This window comes from Poecilia formosa, unplaced genomic scaffold (genome assembly GCF_000485575.1).
Source record: "Poecilia formosa unplaced genomic scaffold, Poecilia_formosa-5.1.2 Scaffold126, whole genome shotgun sequence".
In the NCBI taxonomy this organism is placed as follows: domain Eukaryota; kingdom Metazoa; phylum Chordata; class Actinopteri; order Cyprinodontiformes; family Poeciliidae; genus Poecilia; species Poecilia formosa.
Genome location: NW_006800065.1, coordinates 443,138 through 456,939, shown reverse-complemented (window position 1 = coordinate 456,939; position 13,802 = coordinate 443,138). Strand labels below are relative to the sequence as shown.

General features: G+C 43.5%; 1 protein-coding gene across 4 annotated transcripts in view; it reads left to right on the top strand.

Moving 5' to 3' along the window:
• The window catches only part of dusp8a (dual specificity phosphatase 8a), a 46,926-nt gene extending 34,153 nt beyond the window's left edge, over nt 1–12,773 (top strand). For 3 of the 4 annotated variants that reach the window (XM_007561399.2, XM_016676071.1, XM_016676072.1), the window contains exons 4-7: nt 7,836–8,002; nt 8,092–8,251; nt 9,234–9,357; nt 9,663–12,773. In XM_007561399.2, coding sequence (XP_007561461.1) covers nt 7,836–8,002; nt 8,092–8,251; nt 9,234–9,357; nt 9,663–10,878 — 1,667 coding nt within the window. In that variant the 3' untranslated portion in view covers nt 10,879–12,773. Of the gene's footprint in view, nt 1–1,632; nt 2,415–7,835; nt 8,003–8,091; nt 8,252–9,233; nt 9,358–9,662 lie in introns of those variants that run through there. The other variant, XM_007561400.2, reaches the window with a different exon arrangement.
• The last annotated feature ends 1,029 nt before the right edge of the window (nt 12,774–13,802 follow it).

The following is a 13,802-nucleotide window of genomic DNA, read 5'->3' as shown; positions in this document are numbered from 1 at the left end:
TGTATCGGCCCTCATGGGTGATCGGTATCGGTATCGGGAGGAAAAAACCTGATCGGCACATCCCTAACCTCAAGTATTCAGGTACCTTGAACATATTCCCGTTTTGTCACGTCAAAACTACAAACGTCAGTGTGTCGTTAAGATTTTATGCGCCAGACCAACACAAAATATCAATAATCAAGAATCTTCCCAATTATTTCTAGAGTCTATTTGTGTTCAGTCCCTCTTACTTTGATACTGCTAAATAAAGTCCACTGCTACTCAGATGTTTGATTGAGAATATTGGGAAATAAACAGCAACATAAAGACCAAAGAACACAGCAGACAAGTCAGAGCTGGGAGAAAAAAATAAAAGCAGTGTTAGTTTCCAACATCTCACAGAGCTAAAACCGCCCATCAGTCAAAGGTGGAAGGAGTACAGCAGAAGAGCAAAACAATAAAGACGTACACATGCAACTAAAACAACAGCATCATGATGTGGGACGCTTTTCTTCAGTTGGTAGAAAGAAGCTGATCATAATTATTGTAAAGATTGATCTCTGGTGCAAAGACTCTCCTTCCACCAGGACAGAAACCTTCAACATACAGCAGTGGCTCTAATATCAGGCTTTAGATGAGAGCGTTGTTGTGTTAGAATGTATAAAGTACACAAAGTTCAAACCTAAATCCAGTTGAAGATCTGTGGCAAGACTTTGAATCAGTCTGACAGAGCTGGAGCTCTTCAACCGAGAAGAAAAGGCAAAAAGAAAAAAAGGACACCTGTAAAAGAGAGTAAAAATATATGCCGCGCTCAAACTGGAAATAAAATATAATCTTATTTATTTATTTTCCAAGATCCTGTGATCCATTCCCATTAGTTGCTTAGTTTAATCTTAGCTTTTTTTCCCACTATGAGACATTTAGCCTGTTTCTAAAGTAGAGGAGTCTTCGACCTGACTGCTCTTCTCTGCTCTTCTCTGCTCTGTTCCATGATGTTTTGCTTCATGTCTATAGTACTTACCTTTACTGTCCTCTGCTCTCAGCCATGAAATCAAAAGGATGAGAACAGAGTGTCCACTGGAACATTAAACACAAACCAGAACAGGAAGCGTTTGTGAAGTCAAACAAATTACATCACCTTTAGAAAAAGATCAGATATCAACACACTAACGTGGTCTTAAATCAAACTTTAAACATGTCATTTACTGCTAAGCTACAGTAATCTTAGTCAAATCAACCTACTTATTCTTTTTCAGCCAGAACCTATTTTTTACATTAACAGACAAACATCTTTTAGATTTTCTTTCAAATTAAATAGCAGTCTTAAAAAATGGCTTCATGCCTACAAAATGACAAACACCAGCCAGTCGCTGTCCTATTTTCTTTGTAATTGGCAACTGAGATGTTAGGAAGCTTTGCGTGTCTCATTTCATCTTAATATCTTCATCTCATCCGCCATCCCGCCCCGACATAGCTGGGCCCCTGAGGTGGCCGCATATTTGCTGGCTGAGTAAGGAATGTGGTTACATGCTTTAGATATTAGCTATGACGGAGCGCTGGCTCCACGAGCGAGGGAGGAGGAGACGGTGTGAGCGGGGAGGGACGGAGGTTTGGTTAGAGTCTGAGCTCACGGCAAGTGAGCTCATTCAACCCCAGAGCTCGAAGAAGAGCGAGTGCAGCTCCGTCATCTTCCTCACAGAGAGAGTCATAGGAGGAGGAAGGCAAGAGGGAGGAGTGGAGAGCGGTGACGGAGCGAATGAGAGACGGGAGGGAGTTGGAGCGGCACAACAATAGCGGGCTGCTCTTCTGGCTGTAGACACTCAGACAGAGAGCGCTCAGAGGAACACACAGCCGCTCTGTGGAACCAGCTGCAGGCGGATCACAGCTGGCGTTTTACATACAGGCGTTGCATTTTGTTTTTCTTTCTTCTTCTCGCTCTCATAGAGGCAAATAATTCTCACAAGACCACAGAATTGCCGTTTATTGAGGCAGGAGCATTCTAGGAATTTTTGTGGTCCAGGCAGCAGGATTTTGTTCATATGTTGACTTGACGAGCGTCTCCACAGGCCACTTTGGACTATTTTTTCATTGTCTTTGAAAGTCACTCAGTGGAGACTGACGCAATTATTTAACCAGAGCAGAGTTTTCTGGACTTTTGGTTTCTAAACTCACCCTGACAAAGCACTTCCGTGTGTTTTTCCAGTATTTTTCATTTGTTTGTTGGCAAGGACTCTTTTTGTCTCCAACGGAGGGGGACACCTGGACATTTCTATCTGTGTGTGCATTTGAGAAAGACTTTGTACTGGGGGCCAAGGGAATGCCTTTGGATGTTGTGATTGCCCCTGCAGAGGACTGCTTTTGGCCAGAGCTTCAGGAATCAGACATGAGGCTGAAGATCAGGGTCCGCCGGATGAAGCAGGGGAGAGAGCTTCGAGGTGTGTATTCACGTGGAGCATTAACACCTGCAGAAGATGTGTGTGTGTGTGTGTGTGTGTGTGTGTGTGTGTAGAAGAAATAAGGAATAGCTACATGTACAGGATGAAGGCCTGTGTGTATGCATGAGTGCATAAAATGAGTGGAGCTCTATGAGAGATGCACCTTTCAGGTATTCGGATGAATACTGCAACTTAAAGATAGATGTGATGTGAATTTAAAGGATCCAAACCAGATCAGTGCAGGAACCGACGTGTCCTCAGCATTCTACTGATGCTGGAGACACAGAATAGGAAGAAGGGTGATTTAAGTGGATGGAATCATGAAGGTGAGAAGCAAAGAAGGGGAAGGAAAGGAGAAGCGGCAGGAAAAACGACCGAGAGGGGGGAGACAGAGAGCCGTGACCTGCAGTATGACATAGTGCTCACTAACTCTCATCCTGTGGTCTCCGAGATGTTTGGGTCTTTCTCAACCTTCTGCTTTGCTGTTTGCTTTCTGCACTTTCTGCAGGATGGCGCTTCAGGGAGATTATGCTATCGATATGTGCAGGGTGCACTGCAGGTGTTTAACATAACACATTTTCACACAGAGCAATGAGGCAACGCAGAGCCAGGCTTTTGAGGGAAAAGCCTTCAACAAAAGAGCCCCGCACATCGCACTATAGTGTCTTTTAGAAATGGTCTGGTGCAGACTTTTCTTACACTTGCCACTGCTCTGTTATAGCACATCCTTCACCACCCAGCATAAAAAGAAATCACACCTTTACCATCATCAGATGAAAATAGCCCTGTGTGTCACAGGTACAGAAGCATGTTGGCACGTCTCTGTGAGAACTGGCTTGAGCATGCAGACTAAATTATGGGAGAGTTTATGGGCCTATAATGCAATAACACGGCGCTGCTGAAACAGCAGGTGATCAAAGTGACACGTCCCCGTTATCTGCGCAGCCAGATAGAGGAACAATAAAAAATTTAACCGTCAGCAGGTGTGACGACGTGATAATCATAAAGTTGACACCATGCATGACAGGCGGTGATCTCACCCTCTTAGTTCATCAGTATTCTGTCTGTTGGCCTATTTCTGACCAAAAACACACACACACTCCTGCTTCTTTTCTGGCTGCAGAAAAGCCTTTGTGAAGCTGAGAGGGACATGTGTGCAATGATGTCATGTTGGGAGGCTGAGCGGGAGGGGGGGGGGTTACATTGAGATGCTAATGTCCCCTCATAGTGGAGGGGACAGCTGGAGGGCCACAGAGGGATGGCGTAATGTCTCCCCTCATATGAACCACAGGGGAAAAGCAACAGAGGGGTGCAGGGTGGTCATTCACCCAAATCAATGCCCCCCAGACTGTTTAGGTGTGTGTGTGTGTGTGGGGGGGTGTGTGTGTGTGTGTGTGTGTGTGTGCGTGTGTGTGTGTGTGTGTAGCTCATTTTCCCCATTAATAGACAAGGTAAAAAAGCCAAGTGAAATCTACACAAAAGCTAAGAGCAGATTGTATTGACAAGACAGTCAGTGATGTAACAGTGGAAATCCCATTAAGAATAAATGCCAGGCAGGTGCTGCATGCGATTTTGGTAAGAATCGTGATATATTTGGGTATTTATTTGAAATGATGATGACGTTTGCAACAAAAGGTTTTGAATAAATGGACTGAAGCCCTTTATGACTTTAAGTCTATCCCTTGCTGCTTTAGTTGTTCAGAGCTCTTTCAAAAATAAATCCTGATCTAAAATTAATTCGAACTCGTTATCAGGAGCGTTTACTTTCCTGCATCGGTGATGATGTGAACAGCATTTTATGGTTCTGACCTGCCAAAAGCAACTTTATCTCATTCATAACCCTAACACCAGAAGAGCTATAGCAGAAAAAGATGTAAGTACATTTTTCAACATATTTTTTCTAGCCTTCCTGCCTTGTAGCTGTAAATAATAATTTATATTAGGAAGAGTGGTAAAAAAAAAAATATGAGGAAGCAGTTGGTGTATGCATGGTGTTGCTATTTTGAAAGAAGACAAAATGATTACAGCATAAATATTTTAGGCTTCTATAGCTTCTTATTTTAGTGATTTATATATTGACAAGAGCTAGTGTATCCAAAAACAGCAGTCTGCATGAATTACCTTGAGATTGCTGACCTTTTACAATAACTCTGGCATGCTATGCAGCCTTCCCGCTATCTGCTGAAGTGTTGCTCTCTCTCGCTGCCACACAGGATTTGAGGCACATAGATCTCTTAAGGTTGTAGAAAATATGCTTTCCTTTTAAAAATTTTTTTACAGCTTCTTTTATTTCTTCTGATTTTATTTGTGAACACTTAACACTAATAATATCTAGCTTTTAGTCTTCTACCCACAGTAAAAACTGAACACAAGCACCAGAGAAAGACGTGTTTATTGAGTTTCCATTCAGCTGGTCACCAGTGAGGGCTGATCAAGCTGAAAAAAATTTACTAAACTAATCAATACCCCAGTTTATTGATTTAACAACAGTGCATATTGATTATCTAATCACATACAGAGAATAGTCTCATTAGATTTTTTTTTTTTTTTGCATGTTAATAAATAATGGGATAATTGTCCTCTAATCTCACCTCAATTTAACTTTACAGCTCCATCTACTTTAAAACTAAGACGTAGCAATGAGGCCTCAGAAATGGATGATTTACATTTTTTATTTTTTTTGTTTACATTTACAGTCATGTCTATGTTTATTGTCTCTCGTCCTGAGAGTCGGGGGTAGAACTGAAGAGTAAGTGTTTATTAAAAAGAGAATTTCACAGAAGTGACAAGGAGCAAACAAAGAAGGCCTGAGCTCTTGGCTCCAACAGGGGAAGAAAGTTAAATAATGAGTTGCATAAATGATGAAGTGGGCAGAGAGGAACGGAAAAAGGATGCCGATGGCGACACGGTGCCCTCTTTCCTGGTTGTGTGTTTTCCTTCTTGCCAGAACATTTCTTACTTTTTTTTTTCTTTCTTTTTTTTTTTTTAAACAGTGTGTGTTTAGAACTTGGTTAGTCACATCCTGTCCGGGGTACATTTTCATGACTCCAGCGTGACAACTTTTTCTTCTCGAACAGAGAACAACTTGTGTTCGTTTTCTAAATGTGCCGTTGATTTATTTTTGCCTCTCAGCGTGTTTGGTTTGTCTGCTAAGTTCAGTGCGGGAGGATGTCAGTTTTCCTCAGTATCACACTGGATTACGGGTGAACTCATCTCTCTGTTTGACTTCTGATGTCATCCCCATGGACAGGGCTTTTTCTATGACTTCATTGTGAGTGTACCGTTTGTTTGGATTGGACTGAACACATCATTCACATGTGGGGACTGTTTAGCCGTCTCTCTGGACTTTTTGGATATCATCATGTCCTTTTCTGTGTTATTTTTTTTCATCCTGGCAACAGTCAGAAGGACAAGTTAAGCCAGCTGTCATCAACATCTCTGCCCTCCCTCATTGTCATGGCAGCCTTAAGTAGAGTCTGTTCAGGCGACGAAGTGCCAATAGCATGCTATCTCCTCTGTGACTAACGTCCATTAGTGGCAGCAGTGTAAATCTTTGACCACAGGAACGTGTTTTGTAATTGACGTAATGCCGCTGTAATGTAATCGCTCCTAAAAAAGCAGCCGAGCGGACCCATTCTGGCTCCTTATCTCTGACTCCAATCTTCCTTCATGCCAGTAACCCCTTACTTACTCCCTCAGTAGCACGCTCTGGTCTTTAAATGTTAATTTAACACGTCTTGGTCCACTGCAGTAATTATTTATCCAGATCAAAGAATGCAAATGCACGCGCACACGCCCACACACACACACACACTTTCTCCTCAACCACTCACTATGTGGAACATCCTGTCCACAGACCTTCTAACAACTCTCTAACAATGTCTGCACACAAAGAGGGAAATGGTTGCTGTCTGACATAAGGCGTTGTTTTATTTATTTTTTAATCCTGTTGATTTATCTGCCTGCAGGAAAGGAGCATTTCCTCAAACCTCTGCATTAGATCCTATTTATTTCTCTATGTATGCATGCTCTGTGTCAGAGGTTCTCTGGGAAAAGGTAAACCAGGAAGGAGCCCTTCAAAAACCATTTCCTCTTTCTGTTTCATCAATTAGAGGGAGGCACTCTGCTACAGGGAGGCCTAAGGCAAATATCTCAACAAATATAGGCTTGTCCTAGCATGACAGCCCTCCCTCAGAGTTTACATTAACTTTTTCCACCTAAATCGTTATCTGATCATTCTTTCTGCATCCATCCATCTCGCCGCTCCACCCCCTCTGCCGAGGAAAGCACTGATGTCATCGCTCTGCCGGTTGCCATTAATAGCTGGAAACAGACAGCCCTTCTTCACTTTCCTCTTAAAGGCACAGTGCACCCAGAACAGCACTGGGTCATGATTGTTTCACACAGTCCTAATGTGAATATCTATTATTGATGTTGGAGGAAATCTCATACTTTTTTTTTTTTTTCTTTTTGGAGTTTGCATTGGCCTTTATATCTCTGTATCTGGCTTACAATCAGATCTGCTTGGACAGAGTTGTGTGTGCTTCTTCTGAGCAGTGATGTCATGTCTCATTCACGCTCGCTCTGTGATCATTTGTGTGCATGTGTTTAGCGTTCGCTCTACATCCCAGATTGGGTCAGGCAGGGCTGAACGTAGATTAGGTTCTAATCTCCTTCTCTGGGGCTCAAAGTTTTCCTTGAAGCTCTCCGTTTTCCTTTCAGCACTCTGCACCCACTCCTCAACACACACTCTGCTAAGCCCTCACCCTGTTTCCTACCCTGTAGTTATACAACCACACTGCTGCAGAGTAATTATGATTATTATGGGGATGTGTGTGCGTGCATGCATGCGTGCGTGTGTGCTTGCATTAGGTAGAATAAGTATTAAAGCAAGTGAGAGTGAATTTTGAGCATATGCTGAAAACTAGATCATAATCTCCATGTGCTAACGTGCGTGTGTGCGCGGGTGTGGGTGTGTGTGCGTGTGTAACCGTGTGTGTGGGTGTCAGTGGGATGTTTCTGGGCCTCTGTCCTGGCCCTGCACCTGTGGCCTCTCTCATTCCCTCAGCCTGACGCAATGCACTGCTACAGGACATGAGCTCATGCAGGAAACAGAGCCACACACATACACATATGCCAAAAGTGGAGCCGCCTGCCTCTTAAAGGGCCAGACGTGCATTCCTGGCCGCCCAGCAGTTAACCCAACTTGCACACAGAAGCACAGAGAGCCTCCTTTCTTTCGCTTCTGTTTCACTAAGCAGGACCCAGACATTGTAGCCCAGATTCAGCCTCCAAGTGTCTATTGAACGTGTGTCCATGGCGCTAATGGTGACGAAAATGGAGTTTCCACTGTGGCATGTGGTTGTTCAGTGGAAAATCATTAGTGCACCTAACCGGTTCTTGCCTTTTCTGTCTCTGCAGGAGGTTTCGCAGCTTTTTCCTCCTGTTTCCCCGGCCTGTGCGAGGGGAAGCCTGCCACTGCACTCCCAATGAGCTTGTCCCAGCCCTGTTTACCTGTGGCAAACGTAGGACCAACTCGCATCCTGCCACACCTCTACCTGGGTTCACAGAAAGACGTTCTCAACAAGGTGAGATTTAATCACCAATTTCGATGATAAGACTGGCAGAATAATCTACCATGCATAACCCCCAAACCTGTTTTTGCCAATCTCTTTAGGATTTGATGTCTCAGAATGGCATCACTTATGTCCTGAACGCCAGCAACACCTGTCCCAAACCGGACTTCATCAGTGAGAGCCATTTCATGCGCATCCCAGTGAACGACAACTACTGCGAAAAACTGCTGCCCTGGCTGGACAAAACAAATGAGTTTATAGGTAGGAGTCTGCAGCACATTTACGCAAGTTTCAGCTCAAGGTAGAGATTAGAAACGCAATTGTAAACCACGGAGGTGGACTCCTGTCAAATGCTGTACTACTCAAAGAAAACACCCATGAAATTCTGTACATTTTCATTTAGAGTATAACATCCAACTCTAATTAGGTCTTAATGCCAAAAACGGTGAAAATGCTACTTTTCTTACATTTAGATTTTCAACTAAATATTATAAAATGCACCCAAGACTTATTATAAATGCTGAAATAGCTATTTAGTAAGCCGATTTTGACAGATTCTAACTGAGTCTTTAAAGGCTAAACGTTAGCCAGTTTGCAGATTACAAATATCTTGGATTTTGTCATCTTATTCTACTGAGTCCCCCAAAATGCAGTCACCATGCTGATTTAAAAGTGGAGAAGGCTTTTGCAATGCTTATGTAACAGACTGTTGTTGGACAGCTCAACGCCTTTATTAGCCGACTGTCAAAACAGCTGAGGAACATTCCAAGAAGTACTTCCTTTTGTGCTTCAAAATTTCAAACATAAAGTTTAAAGCAATCACCTTCATATGGTGTGCTGGGGTTGTGACTATAGCTTACAGTTACTGCACTGGACAGTGTCAGAGATAGTGGCATGCTAACAAGTTGGATAGCATTCTGAAAGGTAGACTTTACATTGACAAGTAATAATATCAGAGATTTTCATATTTCATGATCTGACGCAACATTTTTTTTGTTTTTGTTTTTTGTCCCTAAGCACAGAATGTTTTAAAATGTTAGTCCTAAGATGTCGGCCTCCTTGTTTGTCTTTTGAGAGTTATTGTCCTCTGAATAGGAACCAGAAGAGGCACTACAGCTTTCTACCAGTTTTCACAAAAATCCTTTATCAAAGAATAGACATTTCAAGGGTTTACATTATTGTATGCGTGAGTATATCTGTTTGTTTGTTTTTTGTTACAATCTGTTCGTTTTGCTCCCATCAGACAAAGCTAAGGTGTCAAACTGCAGAGTGATTGTGCACTGCCTAGCTGGAATTTCACGATCAGCCACCATCGCCATTGCATACATCATGAAGACAATGGGCTTGTCATCAGATGATGCCTACAGGTATGTTTGCCCCTCCCACTCACCTCCAGTTAAGCTAGGGTGTCATCGTTTATGAAAAGATGAAAGAAGAAGAAATCCCGTTTTCATTATGAAATGAAATTGTTAAGACGGTTGCCAGGTTGCAGTTTGTGCAACAGAGTTTGTTTTGGCCTTAAAGGACAAAGCATTTATTGCATATTGTGCACCAGCATAATAGTGGCCCCTCTCAGACCTCATATAACTTTACACAGGATTTATTGCCATACTTTGCTTTCAAATAGTTTTCAGACAACTAATCTTTTAAACTCTTTTTTTCTTTCTGACAGGTTTGTAAAGGACAGGAGGCCGTCCATATCCCCAAACTTTAACTTCCTGGGTCAGTTGCTGGAGTTTGAGAAGGGCCTGCGATTACTACAAGCTTTAACCACAGATGACAAGAAGTCTGAAAACAACTCCAAACAAAGCTCTGAGGTTAATGGGGTCTCTGCCGGTTTTGAGATCAACGGCCACCACACCAGCTGTGACTCATCAGTGGCAGATCCTCACGCCCAGACTGAACCCAAGTTACCATCTCCCACTTCCCTCCAGCAGGGCTTTAACGGCCTGCACCTCTCGGCAGAGAGGATTATGGACACTAACCGTCTCAAACGCTCCTTCTCTCTGGACATTAAGTCTGTCTACTCTCCTAGCAGTCCACATTGCCCCAGCATGGCACCCACTCATTCTGAAGACATCCCCAAACTGTGCAAGCTCGACAGCCCGGGGACCGGCACCTCCAACGGTGTCTGCTCCCAGTCGCCCGTCCTCCACAGCCCCGGCTCTTTCGATTCACCATTCCCCTCACCGAGCAGCGGGGGTAGCATTGGGGGTTTGGGTGGAAGTGAAGGAGTCCATCGATCTGGCACATCCTCATCCAGATCCAGAAGAAAAACTAAGCACAGCTGCGGCAGTTCTCCAGTCCACTCCCATCTGCAACATCCTCCCCAGTCCCTCAGCTTGTCGCTGGACCACAAGAGCCCCAGCCTGGAAGAAAACCTCAGGGGTTCCTCGCTCCTCTCGCTACCCTCCCTGCCATCTTTGGGGTCTGGGGCTATGTGGACCAAACACAGAGACACTGTCCAGGCTACAACTCCCGTCACTCCAGTCACCCCAACCATGGACGCTCCCTGGCATTTTGGAGCAGACGAAGGTGGTGAGGGAGAAATGGAGCTGGGAGGAGGAGACGGGAGGGGAGAGGAGTCATCGGTGCGGTTTGGTAGCAGCTCAGCATACGTGGCGTTTGGATGTAGCGAAGGCGCCAGGTTACGGGACAAATCCCAGAGGGAGAAGCTCTCAGGGCCTCAGACACAGAGGGACCACTGGGACTCCACGTCCGCCAGCTCGAGTAATGGTGTTCCTGCGTCAGAAAAGCAGTTCAAGCGCCGCAGCTGTCAGATGGAGTTTGAGGAGGGCATCTCCGAGACAAGGTCCAGGGAAGAACTGGGGAAAATCGGGAAGCAGTCAAGCTTCTCCGGAAGCATGGAGATCATTGAAGTGTCCTGACAGATAATGGACCTGGTGAATGCTGTCCCGTGGGGCAAAAAGTGGACCTGTTTTAAGGGAGTGCCAGAAGAGGAAAAATGAGGTGGAGCCAACAAAGGTTGTTGTTTTTTTTTTGTTTTTTTGTGCTCCCCTCCACAGACAGTGTTAAAGACTCCAATTGAGGGAAGGACAGATACAAGCTGAGAGTTAATGTGAACAGTTTCCAAACCTGGACTGACAGAGCCTCAGATGTGATGTTTTAGGTAGCCATACTTATTCTGAACTCTTAGAAATTTGAGGAAATCCTGGGGCAAGGGGAGATAAAGGTGTGGCTGTTGGTACTGCATTTTTTTTTTTTGTTTGTTTTATTTCTGTCACAGGTTAAAAGATATCACCCCAAGTAAGCATCACATTGCATCCTGATTATACAAAATTCCCTGATGTTCAGACTCATACTGTTTACCTGTGGTTAAATGTAGTGTGGGCTTCAGTGGATGTATAGCTTGTGATTTGATCCGAGCCCCATGTTTCGTCCCGAAGTTCCACCCCCTGTGTCAGAGAACCGTGCACGGCTACATCCGCCCCACCACCACCTTTTTCCCCCGTGGTCCGGCCCGCCCCAAAATGCTGCAAAAGAACACCACCGACTGTAGTGGACTCCTTAATAGTACTGCGTCCTCCTACTGTCACAGCACAAAGCAGAGAGGTCCAGCGGACTTAACATAAAGACGGTACTGCATTCAATATAATGAAGGATCCTCTGTATTCTGTTGAGGAAAAGACTTGTAACAACGGACAGTGTGTCCCTCCAAAGCACAGTGCATCTATCCTGACTTTGGCTCCTTTTGTTTCAAATGTTAACAGCATGATAAGACTGAGGTTTCCGGATCCCCCCCAGGCCTTTCCCCACCATCTATGGCCAGAAGAGAGCATGCACCTGAAAGGCTGACTACAGACAGACAAATACTATATATATACAATATGAATATATATAGCAATTTTAATGAACTTCTGTTCAGTTATAGTTTTAATTTATTGTACTGCTTCATTCTGGTAATGAGAAATAATATAATGTTTTGTGGATTCTTTTTTTTTCTTCTTCTTCTTCTTCTTCTTCTGTTGAATTGTTATTATTATTTGCTGTATGGTATTTATGAACACACACTCATTACAAATACACACATTCAACAAAATTCAAACAAGCAATATGTGCTGTTCCTTTTGTTTGAGAGAGTGATGTATGACTTTTGAGATGCACTTTTCTGCTGAGTGATTACCATTCACATCCTGACAACACGACACTCCAAAAGCCAAGTTTTTGCTTCTGTTTTATAAAAAAGAAAAGGCACAGACGTCCCACTGATGAGATCTGTAACCGGACCTCTGTGTTGTGAATTCAGGGGTTTGTCACAACCGAGGGCCCAATTATGACTGAAAAGACTGTTTTTACTCAGCTGTGTGTCGATAAGAAAAGAGCAGCCTAACAACTCGTTGACCATACTCTTATATATATGTTGAAACAAATGAGCCTGTCTTACAGCCTTGGCTGTGAACAAGTATTTGTCCCTCACTGATTTGTTTTGTTTCTTCTTCTATATTTTCCCCTCACACTTAAGTGTTTCTGGTCATCAAAATAAGGTTTTTATTTGGCAAAGATAACCTTAGTAAATACAAAATCCAGTTTTTTTTAACAACAGAAAAAGTTATTCAACCAACCTAAAAAAAACAACAAAAAAAACAAATGTATATTTAAAAAAAGAATTGCTCCCAAATCCTAATGACTGGTTGGACTACCCTTGACAATCCTTTAGGATTTTCTCGAATAGAACAAAATTCATCGTTCCATCGATTACCTCAAGTTGTGCAAAGCAGCCTCAGACCATCACTCTATCATAATAATGTTGAATGCAGGTAAAGAATACAATTTTTAAATACTGCGTTAGTTTTTATTCCATATTTGATGATGGGATGCAATCCTTTCTGCTTTTGTCTCTTCAGTCTAAGTATAAGAACAGTCCTCGTTATGGTCATCAGTTTTCACCATAGAGCTTTCTCTGGATGCCAGTTTTCTCCGTCTCTTCTTATTCCTCAATGACCAGAGCTAAGACAAGTGAGACATGTAGAACTGTAGAGGTTCTTCTGTTGTTAACGATCCATATTGATCTGTGCTGGACTCGCAAAAATGTAGACACGACTACTGTCTAACGCAGGGGTGGGCAATCGTGGTCCTTGAGGGCCGGTGTCCTGCAACTCTTAGATGTCTCCTTGGTCCAACACACATGAATCCAATAACTGAATCACCTCCTCGGTGCAGTCAGGTTCTCCAGGGTCCTGCTAACGACCTCATTATTTGACTCAGGTGTGTTGAAGTTGAGACACATCTAAAAGTTGCAGGAGACCGGCCCTCCAGGCCTGGAGGTGCCCACCCCTGGTCTAACTGGTAGCAACAAGTAACTCACGATTTGACGGTAGAATTACGTTTTCTCATTGGGCCAGGTTAGCACAGGCAGATTTTTCCCACCTTAACAGATAAATTCAAAATCGCAACCTGCTTTTCCTGTCTTACTCTGGTTGTCTTTGTCTGATATGCATTTCTTGATGCTATAAAATATGTAAGTGTGAGGAAAAATGCTGAAACAGAAAAAGAAAATGTGCGAGGAGCCAATAGTTTTTCACATCAACGTGTATGCTAACAGAAGTACGCTGTCACGGTTTTCAGATCTGGTCACAGCTGAAACTACACATTCACGGCACACTGTACGCCCCTCTCACTTACAGTACATATTCACACACGAATCCCTACACGCACCCTTTCGTTCATTCTCAGGGGATCTTTTGGTGAGCCAAGCCCAACACAGGGTACACAGCTGCTGGTACATCAGCACAATGCATGTCCATGAAGCACCCTCTCTCTCTCTCTCTCTGTTTTTTATCTGTTTTTACAG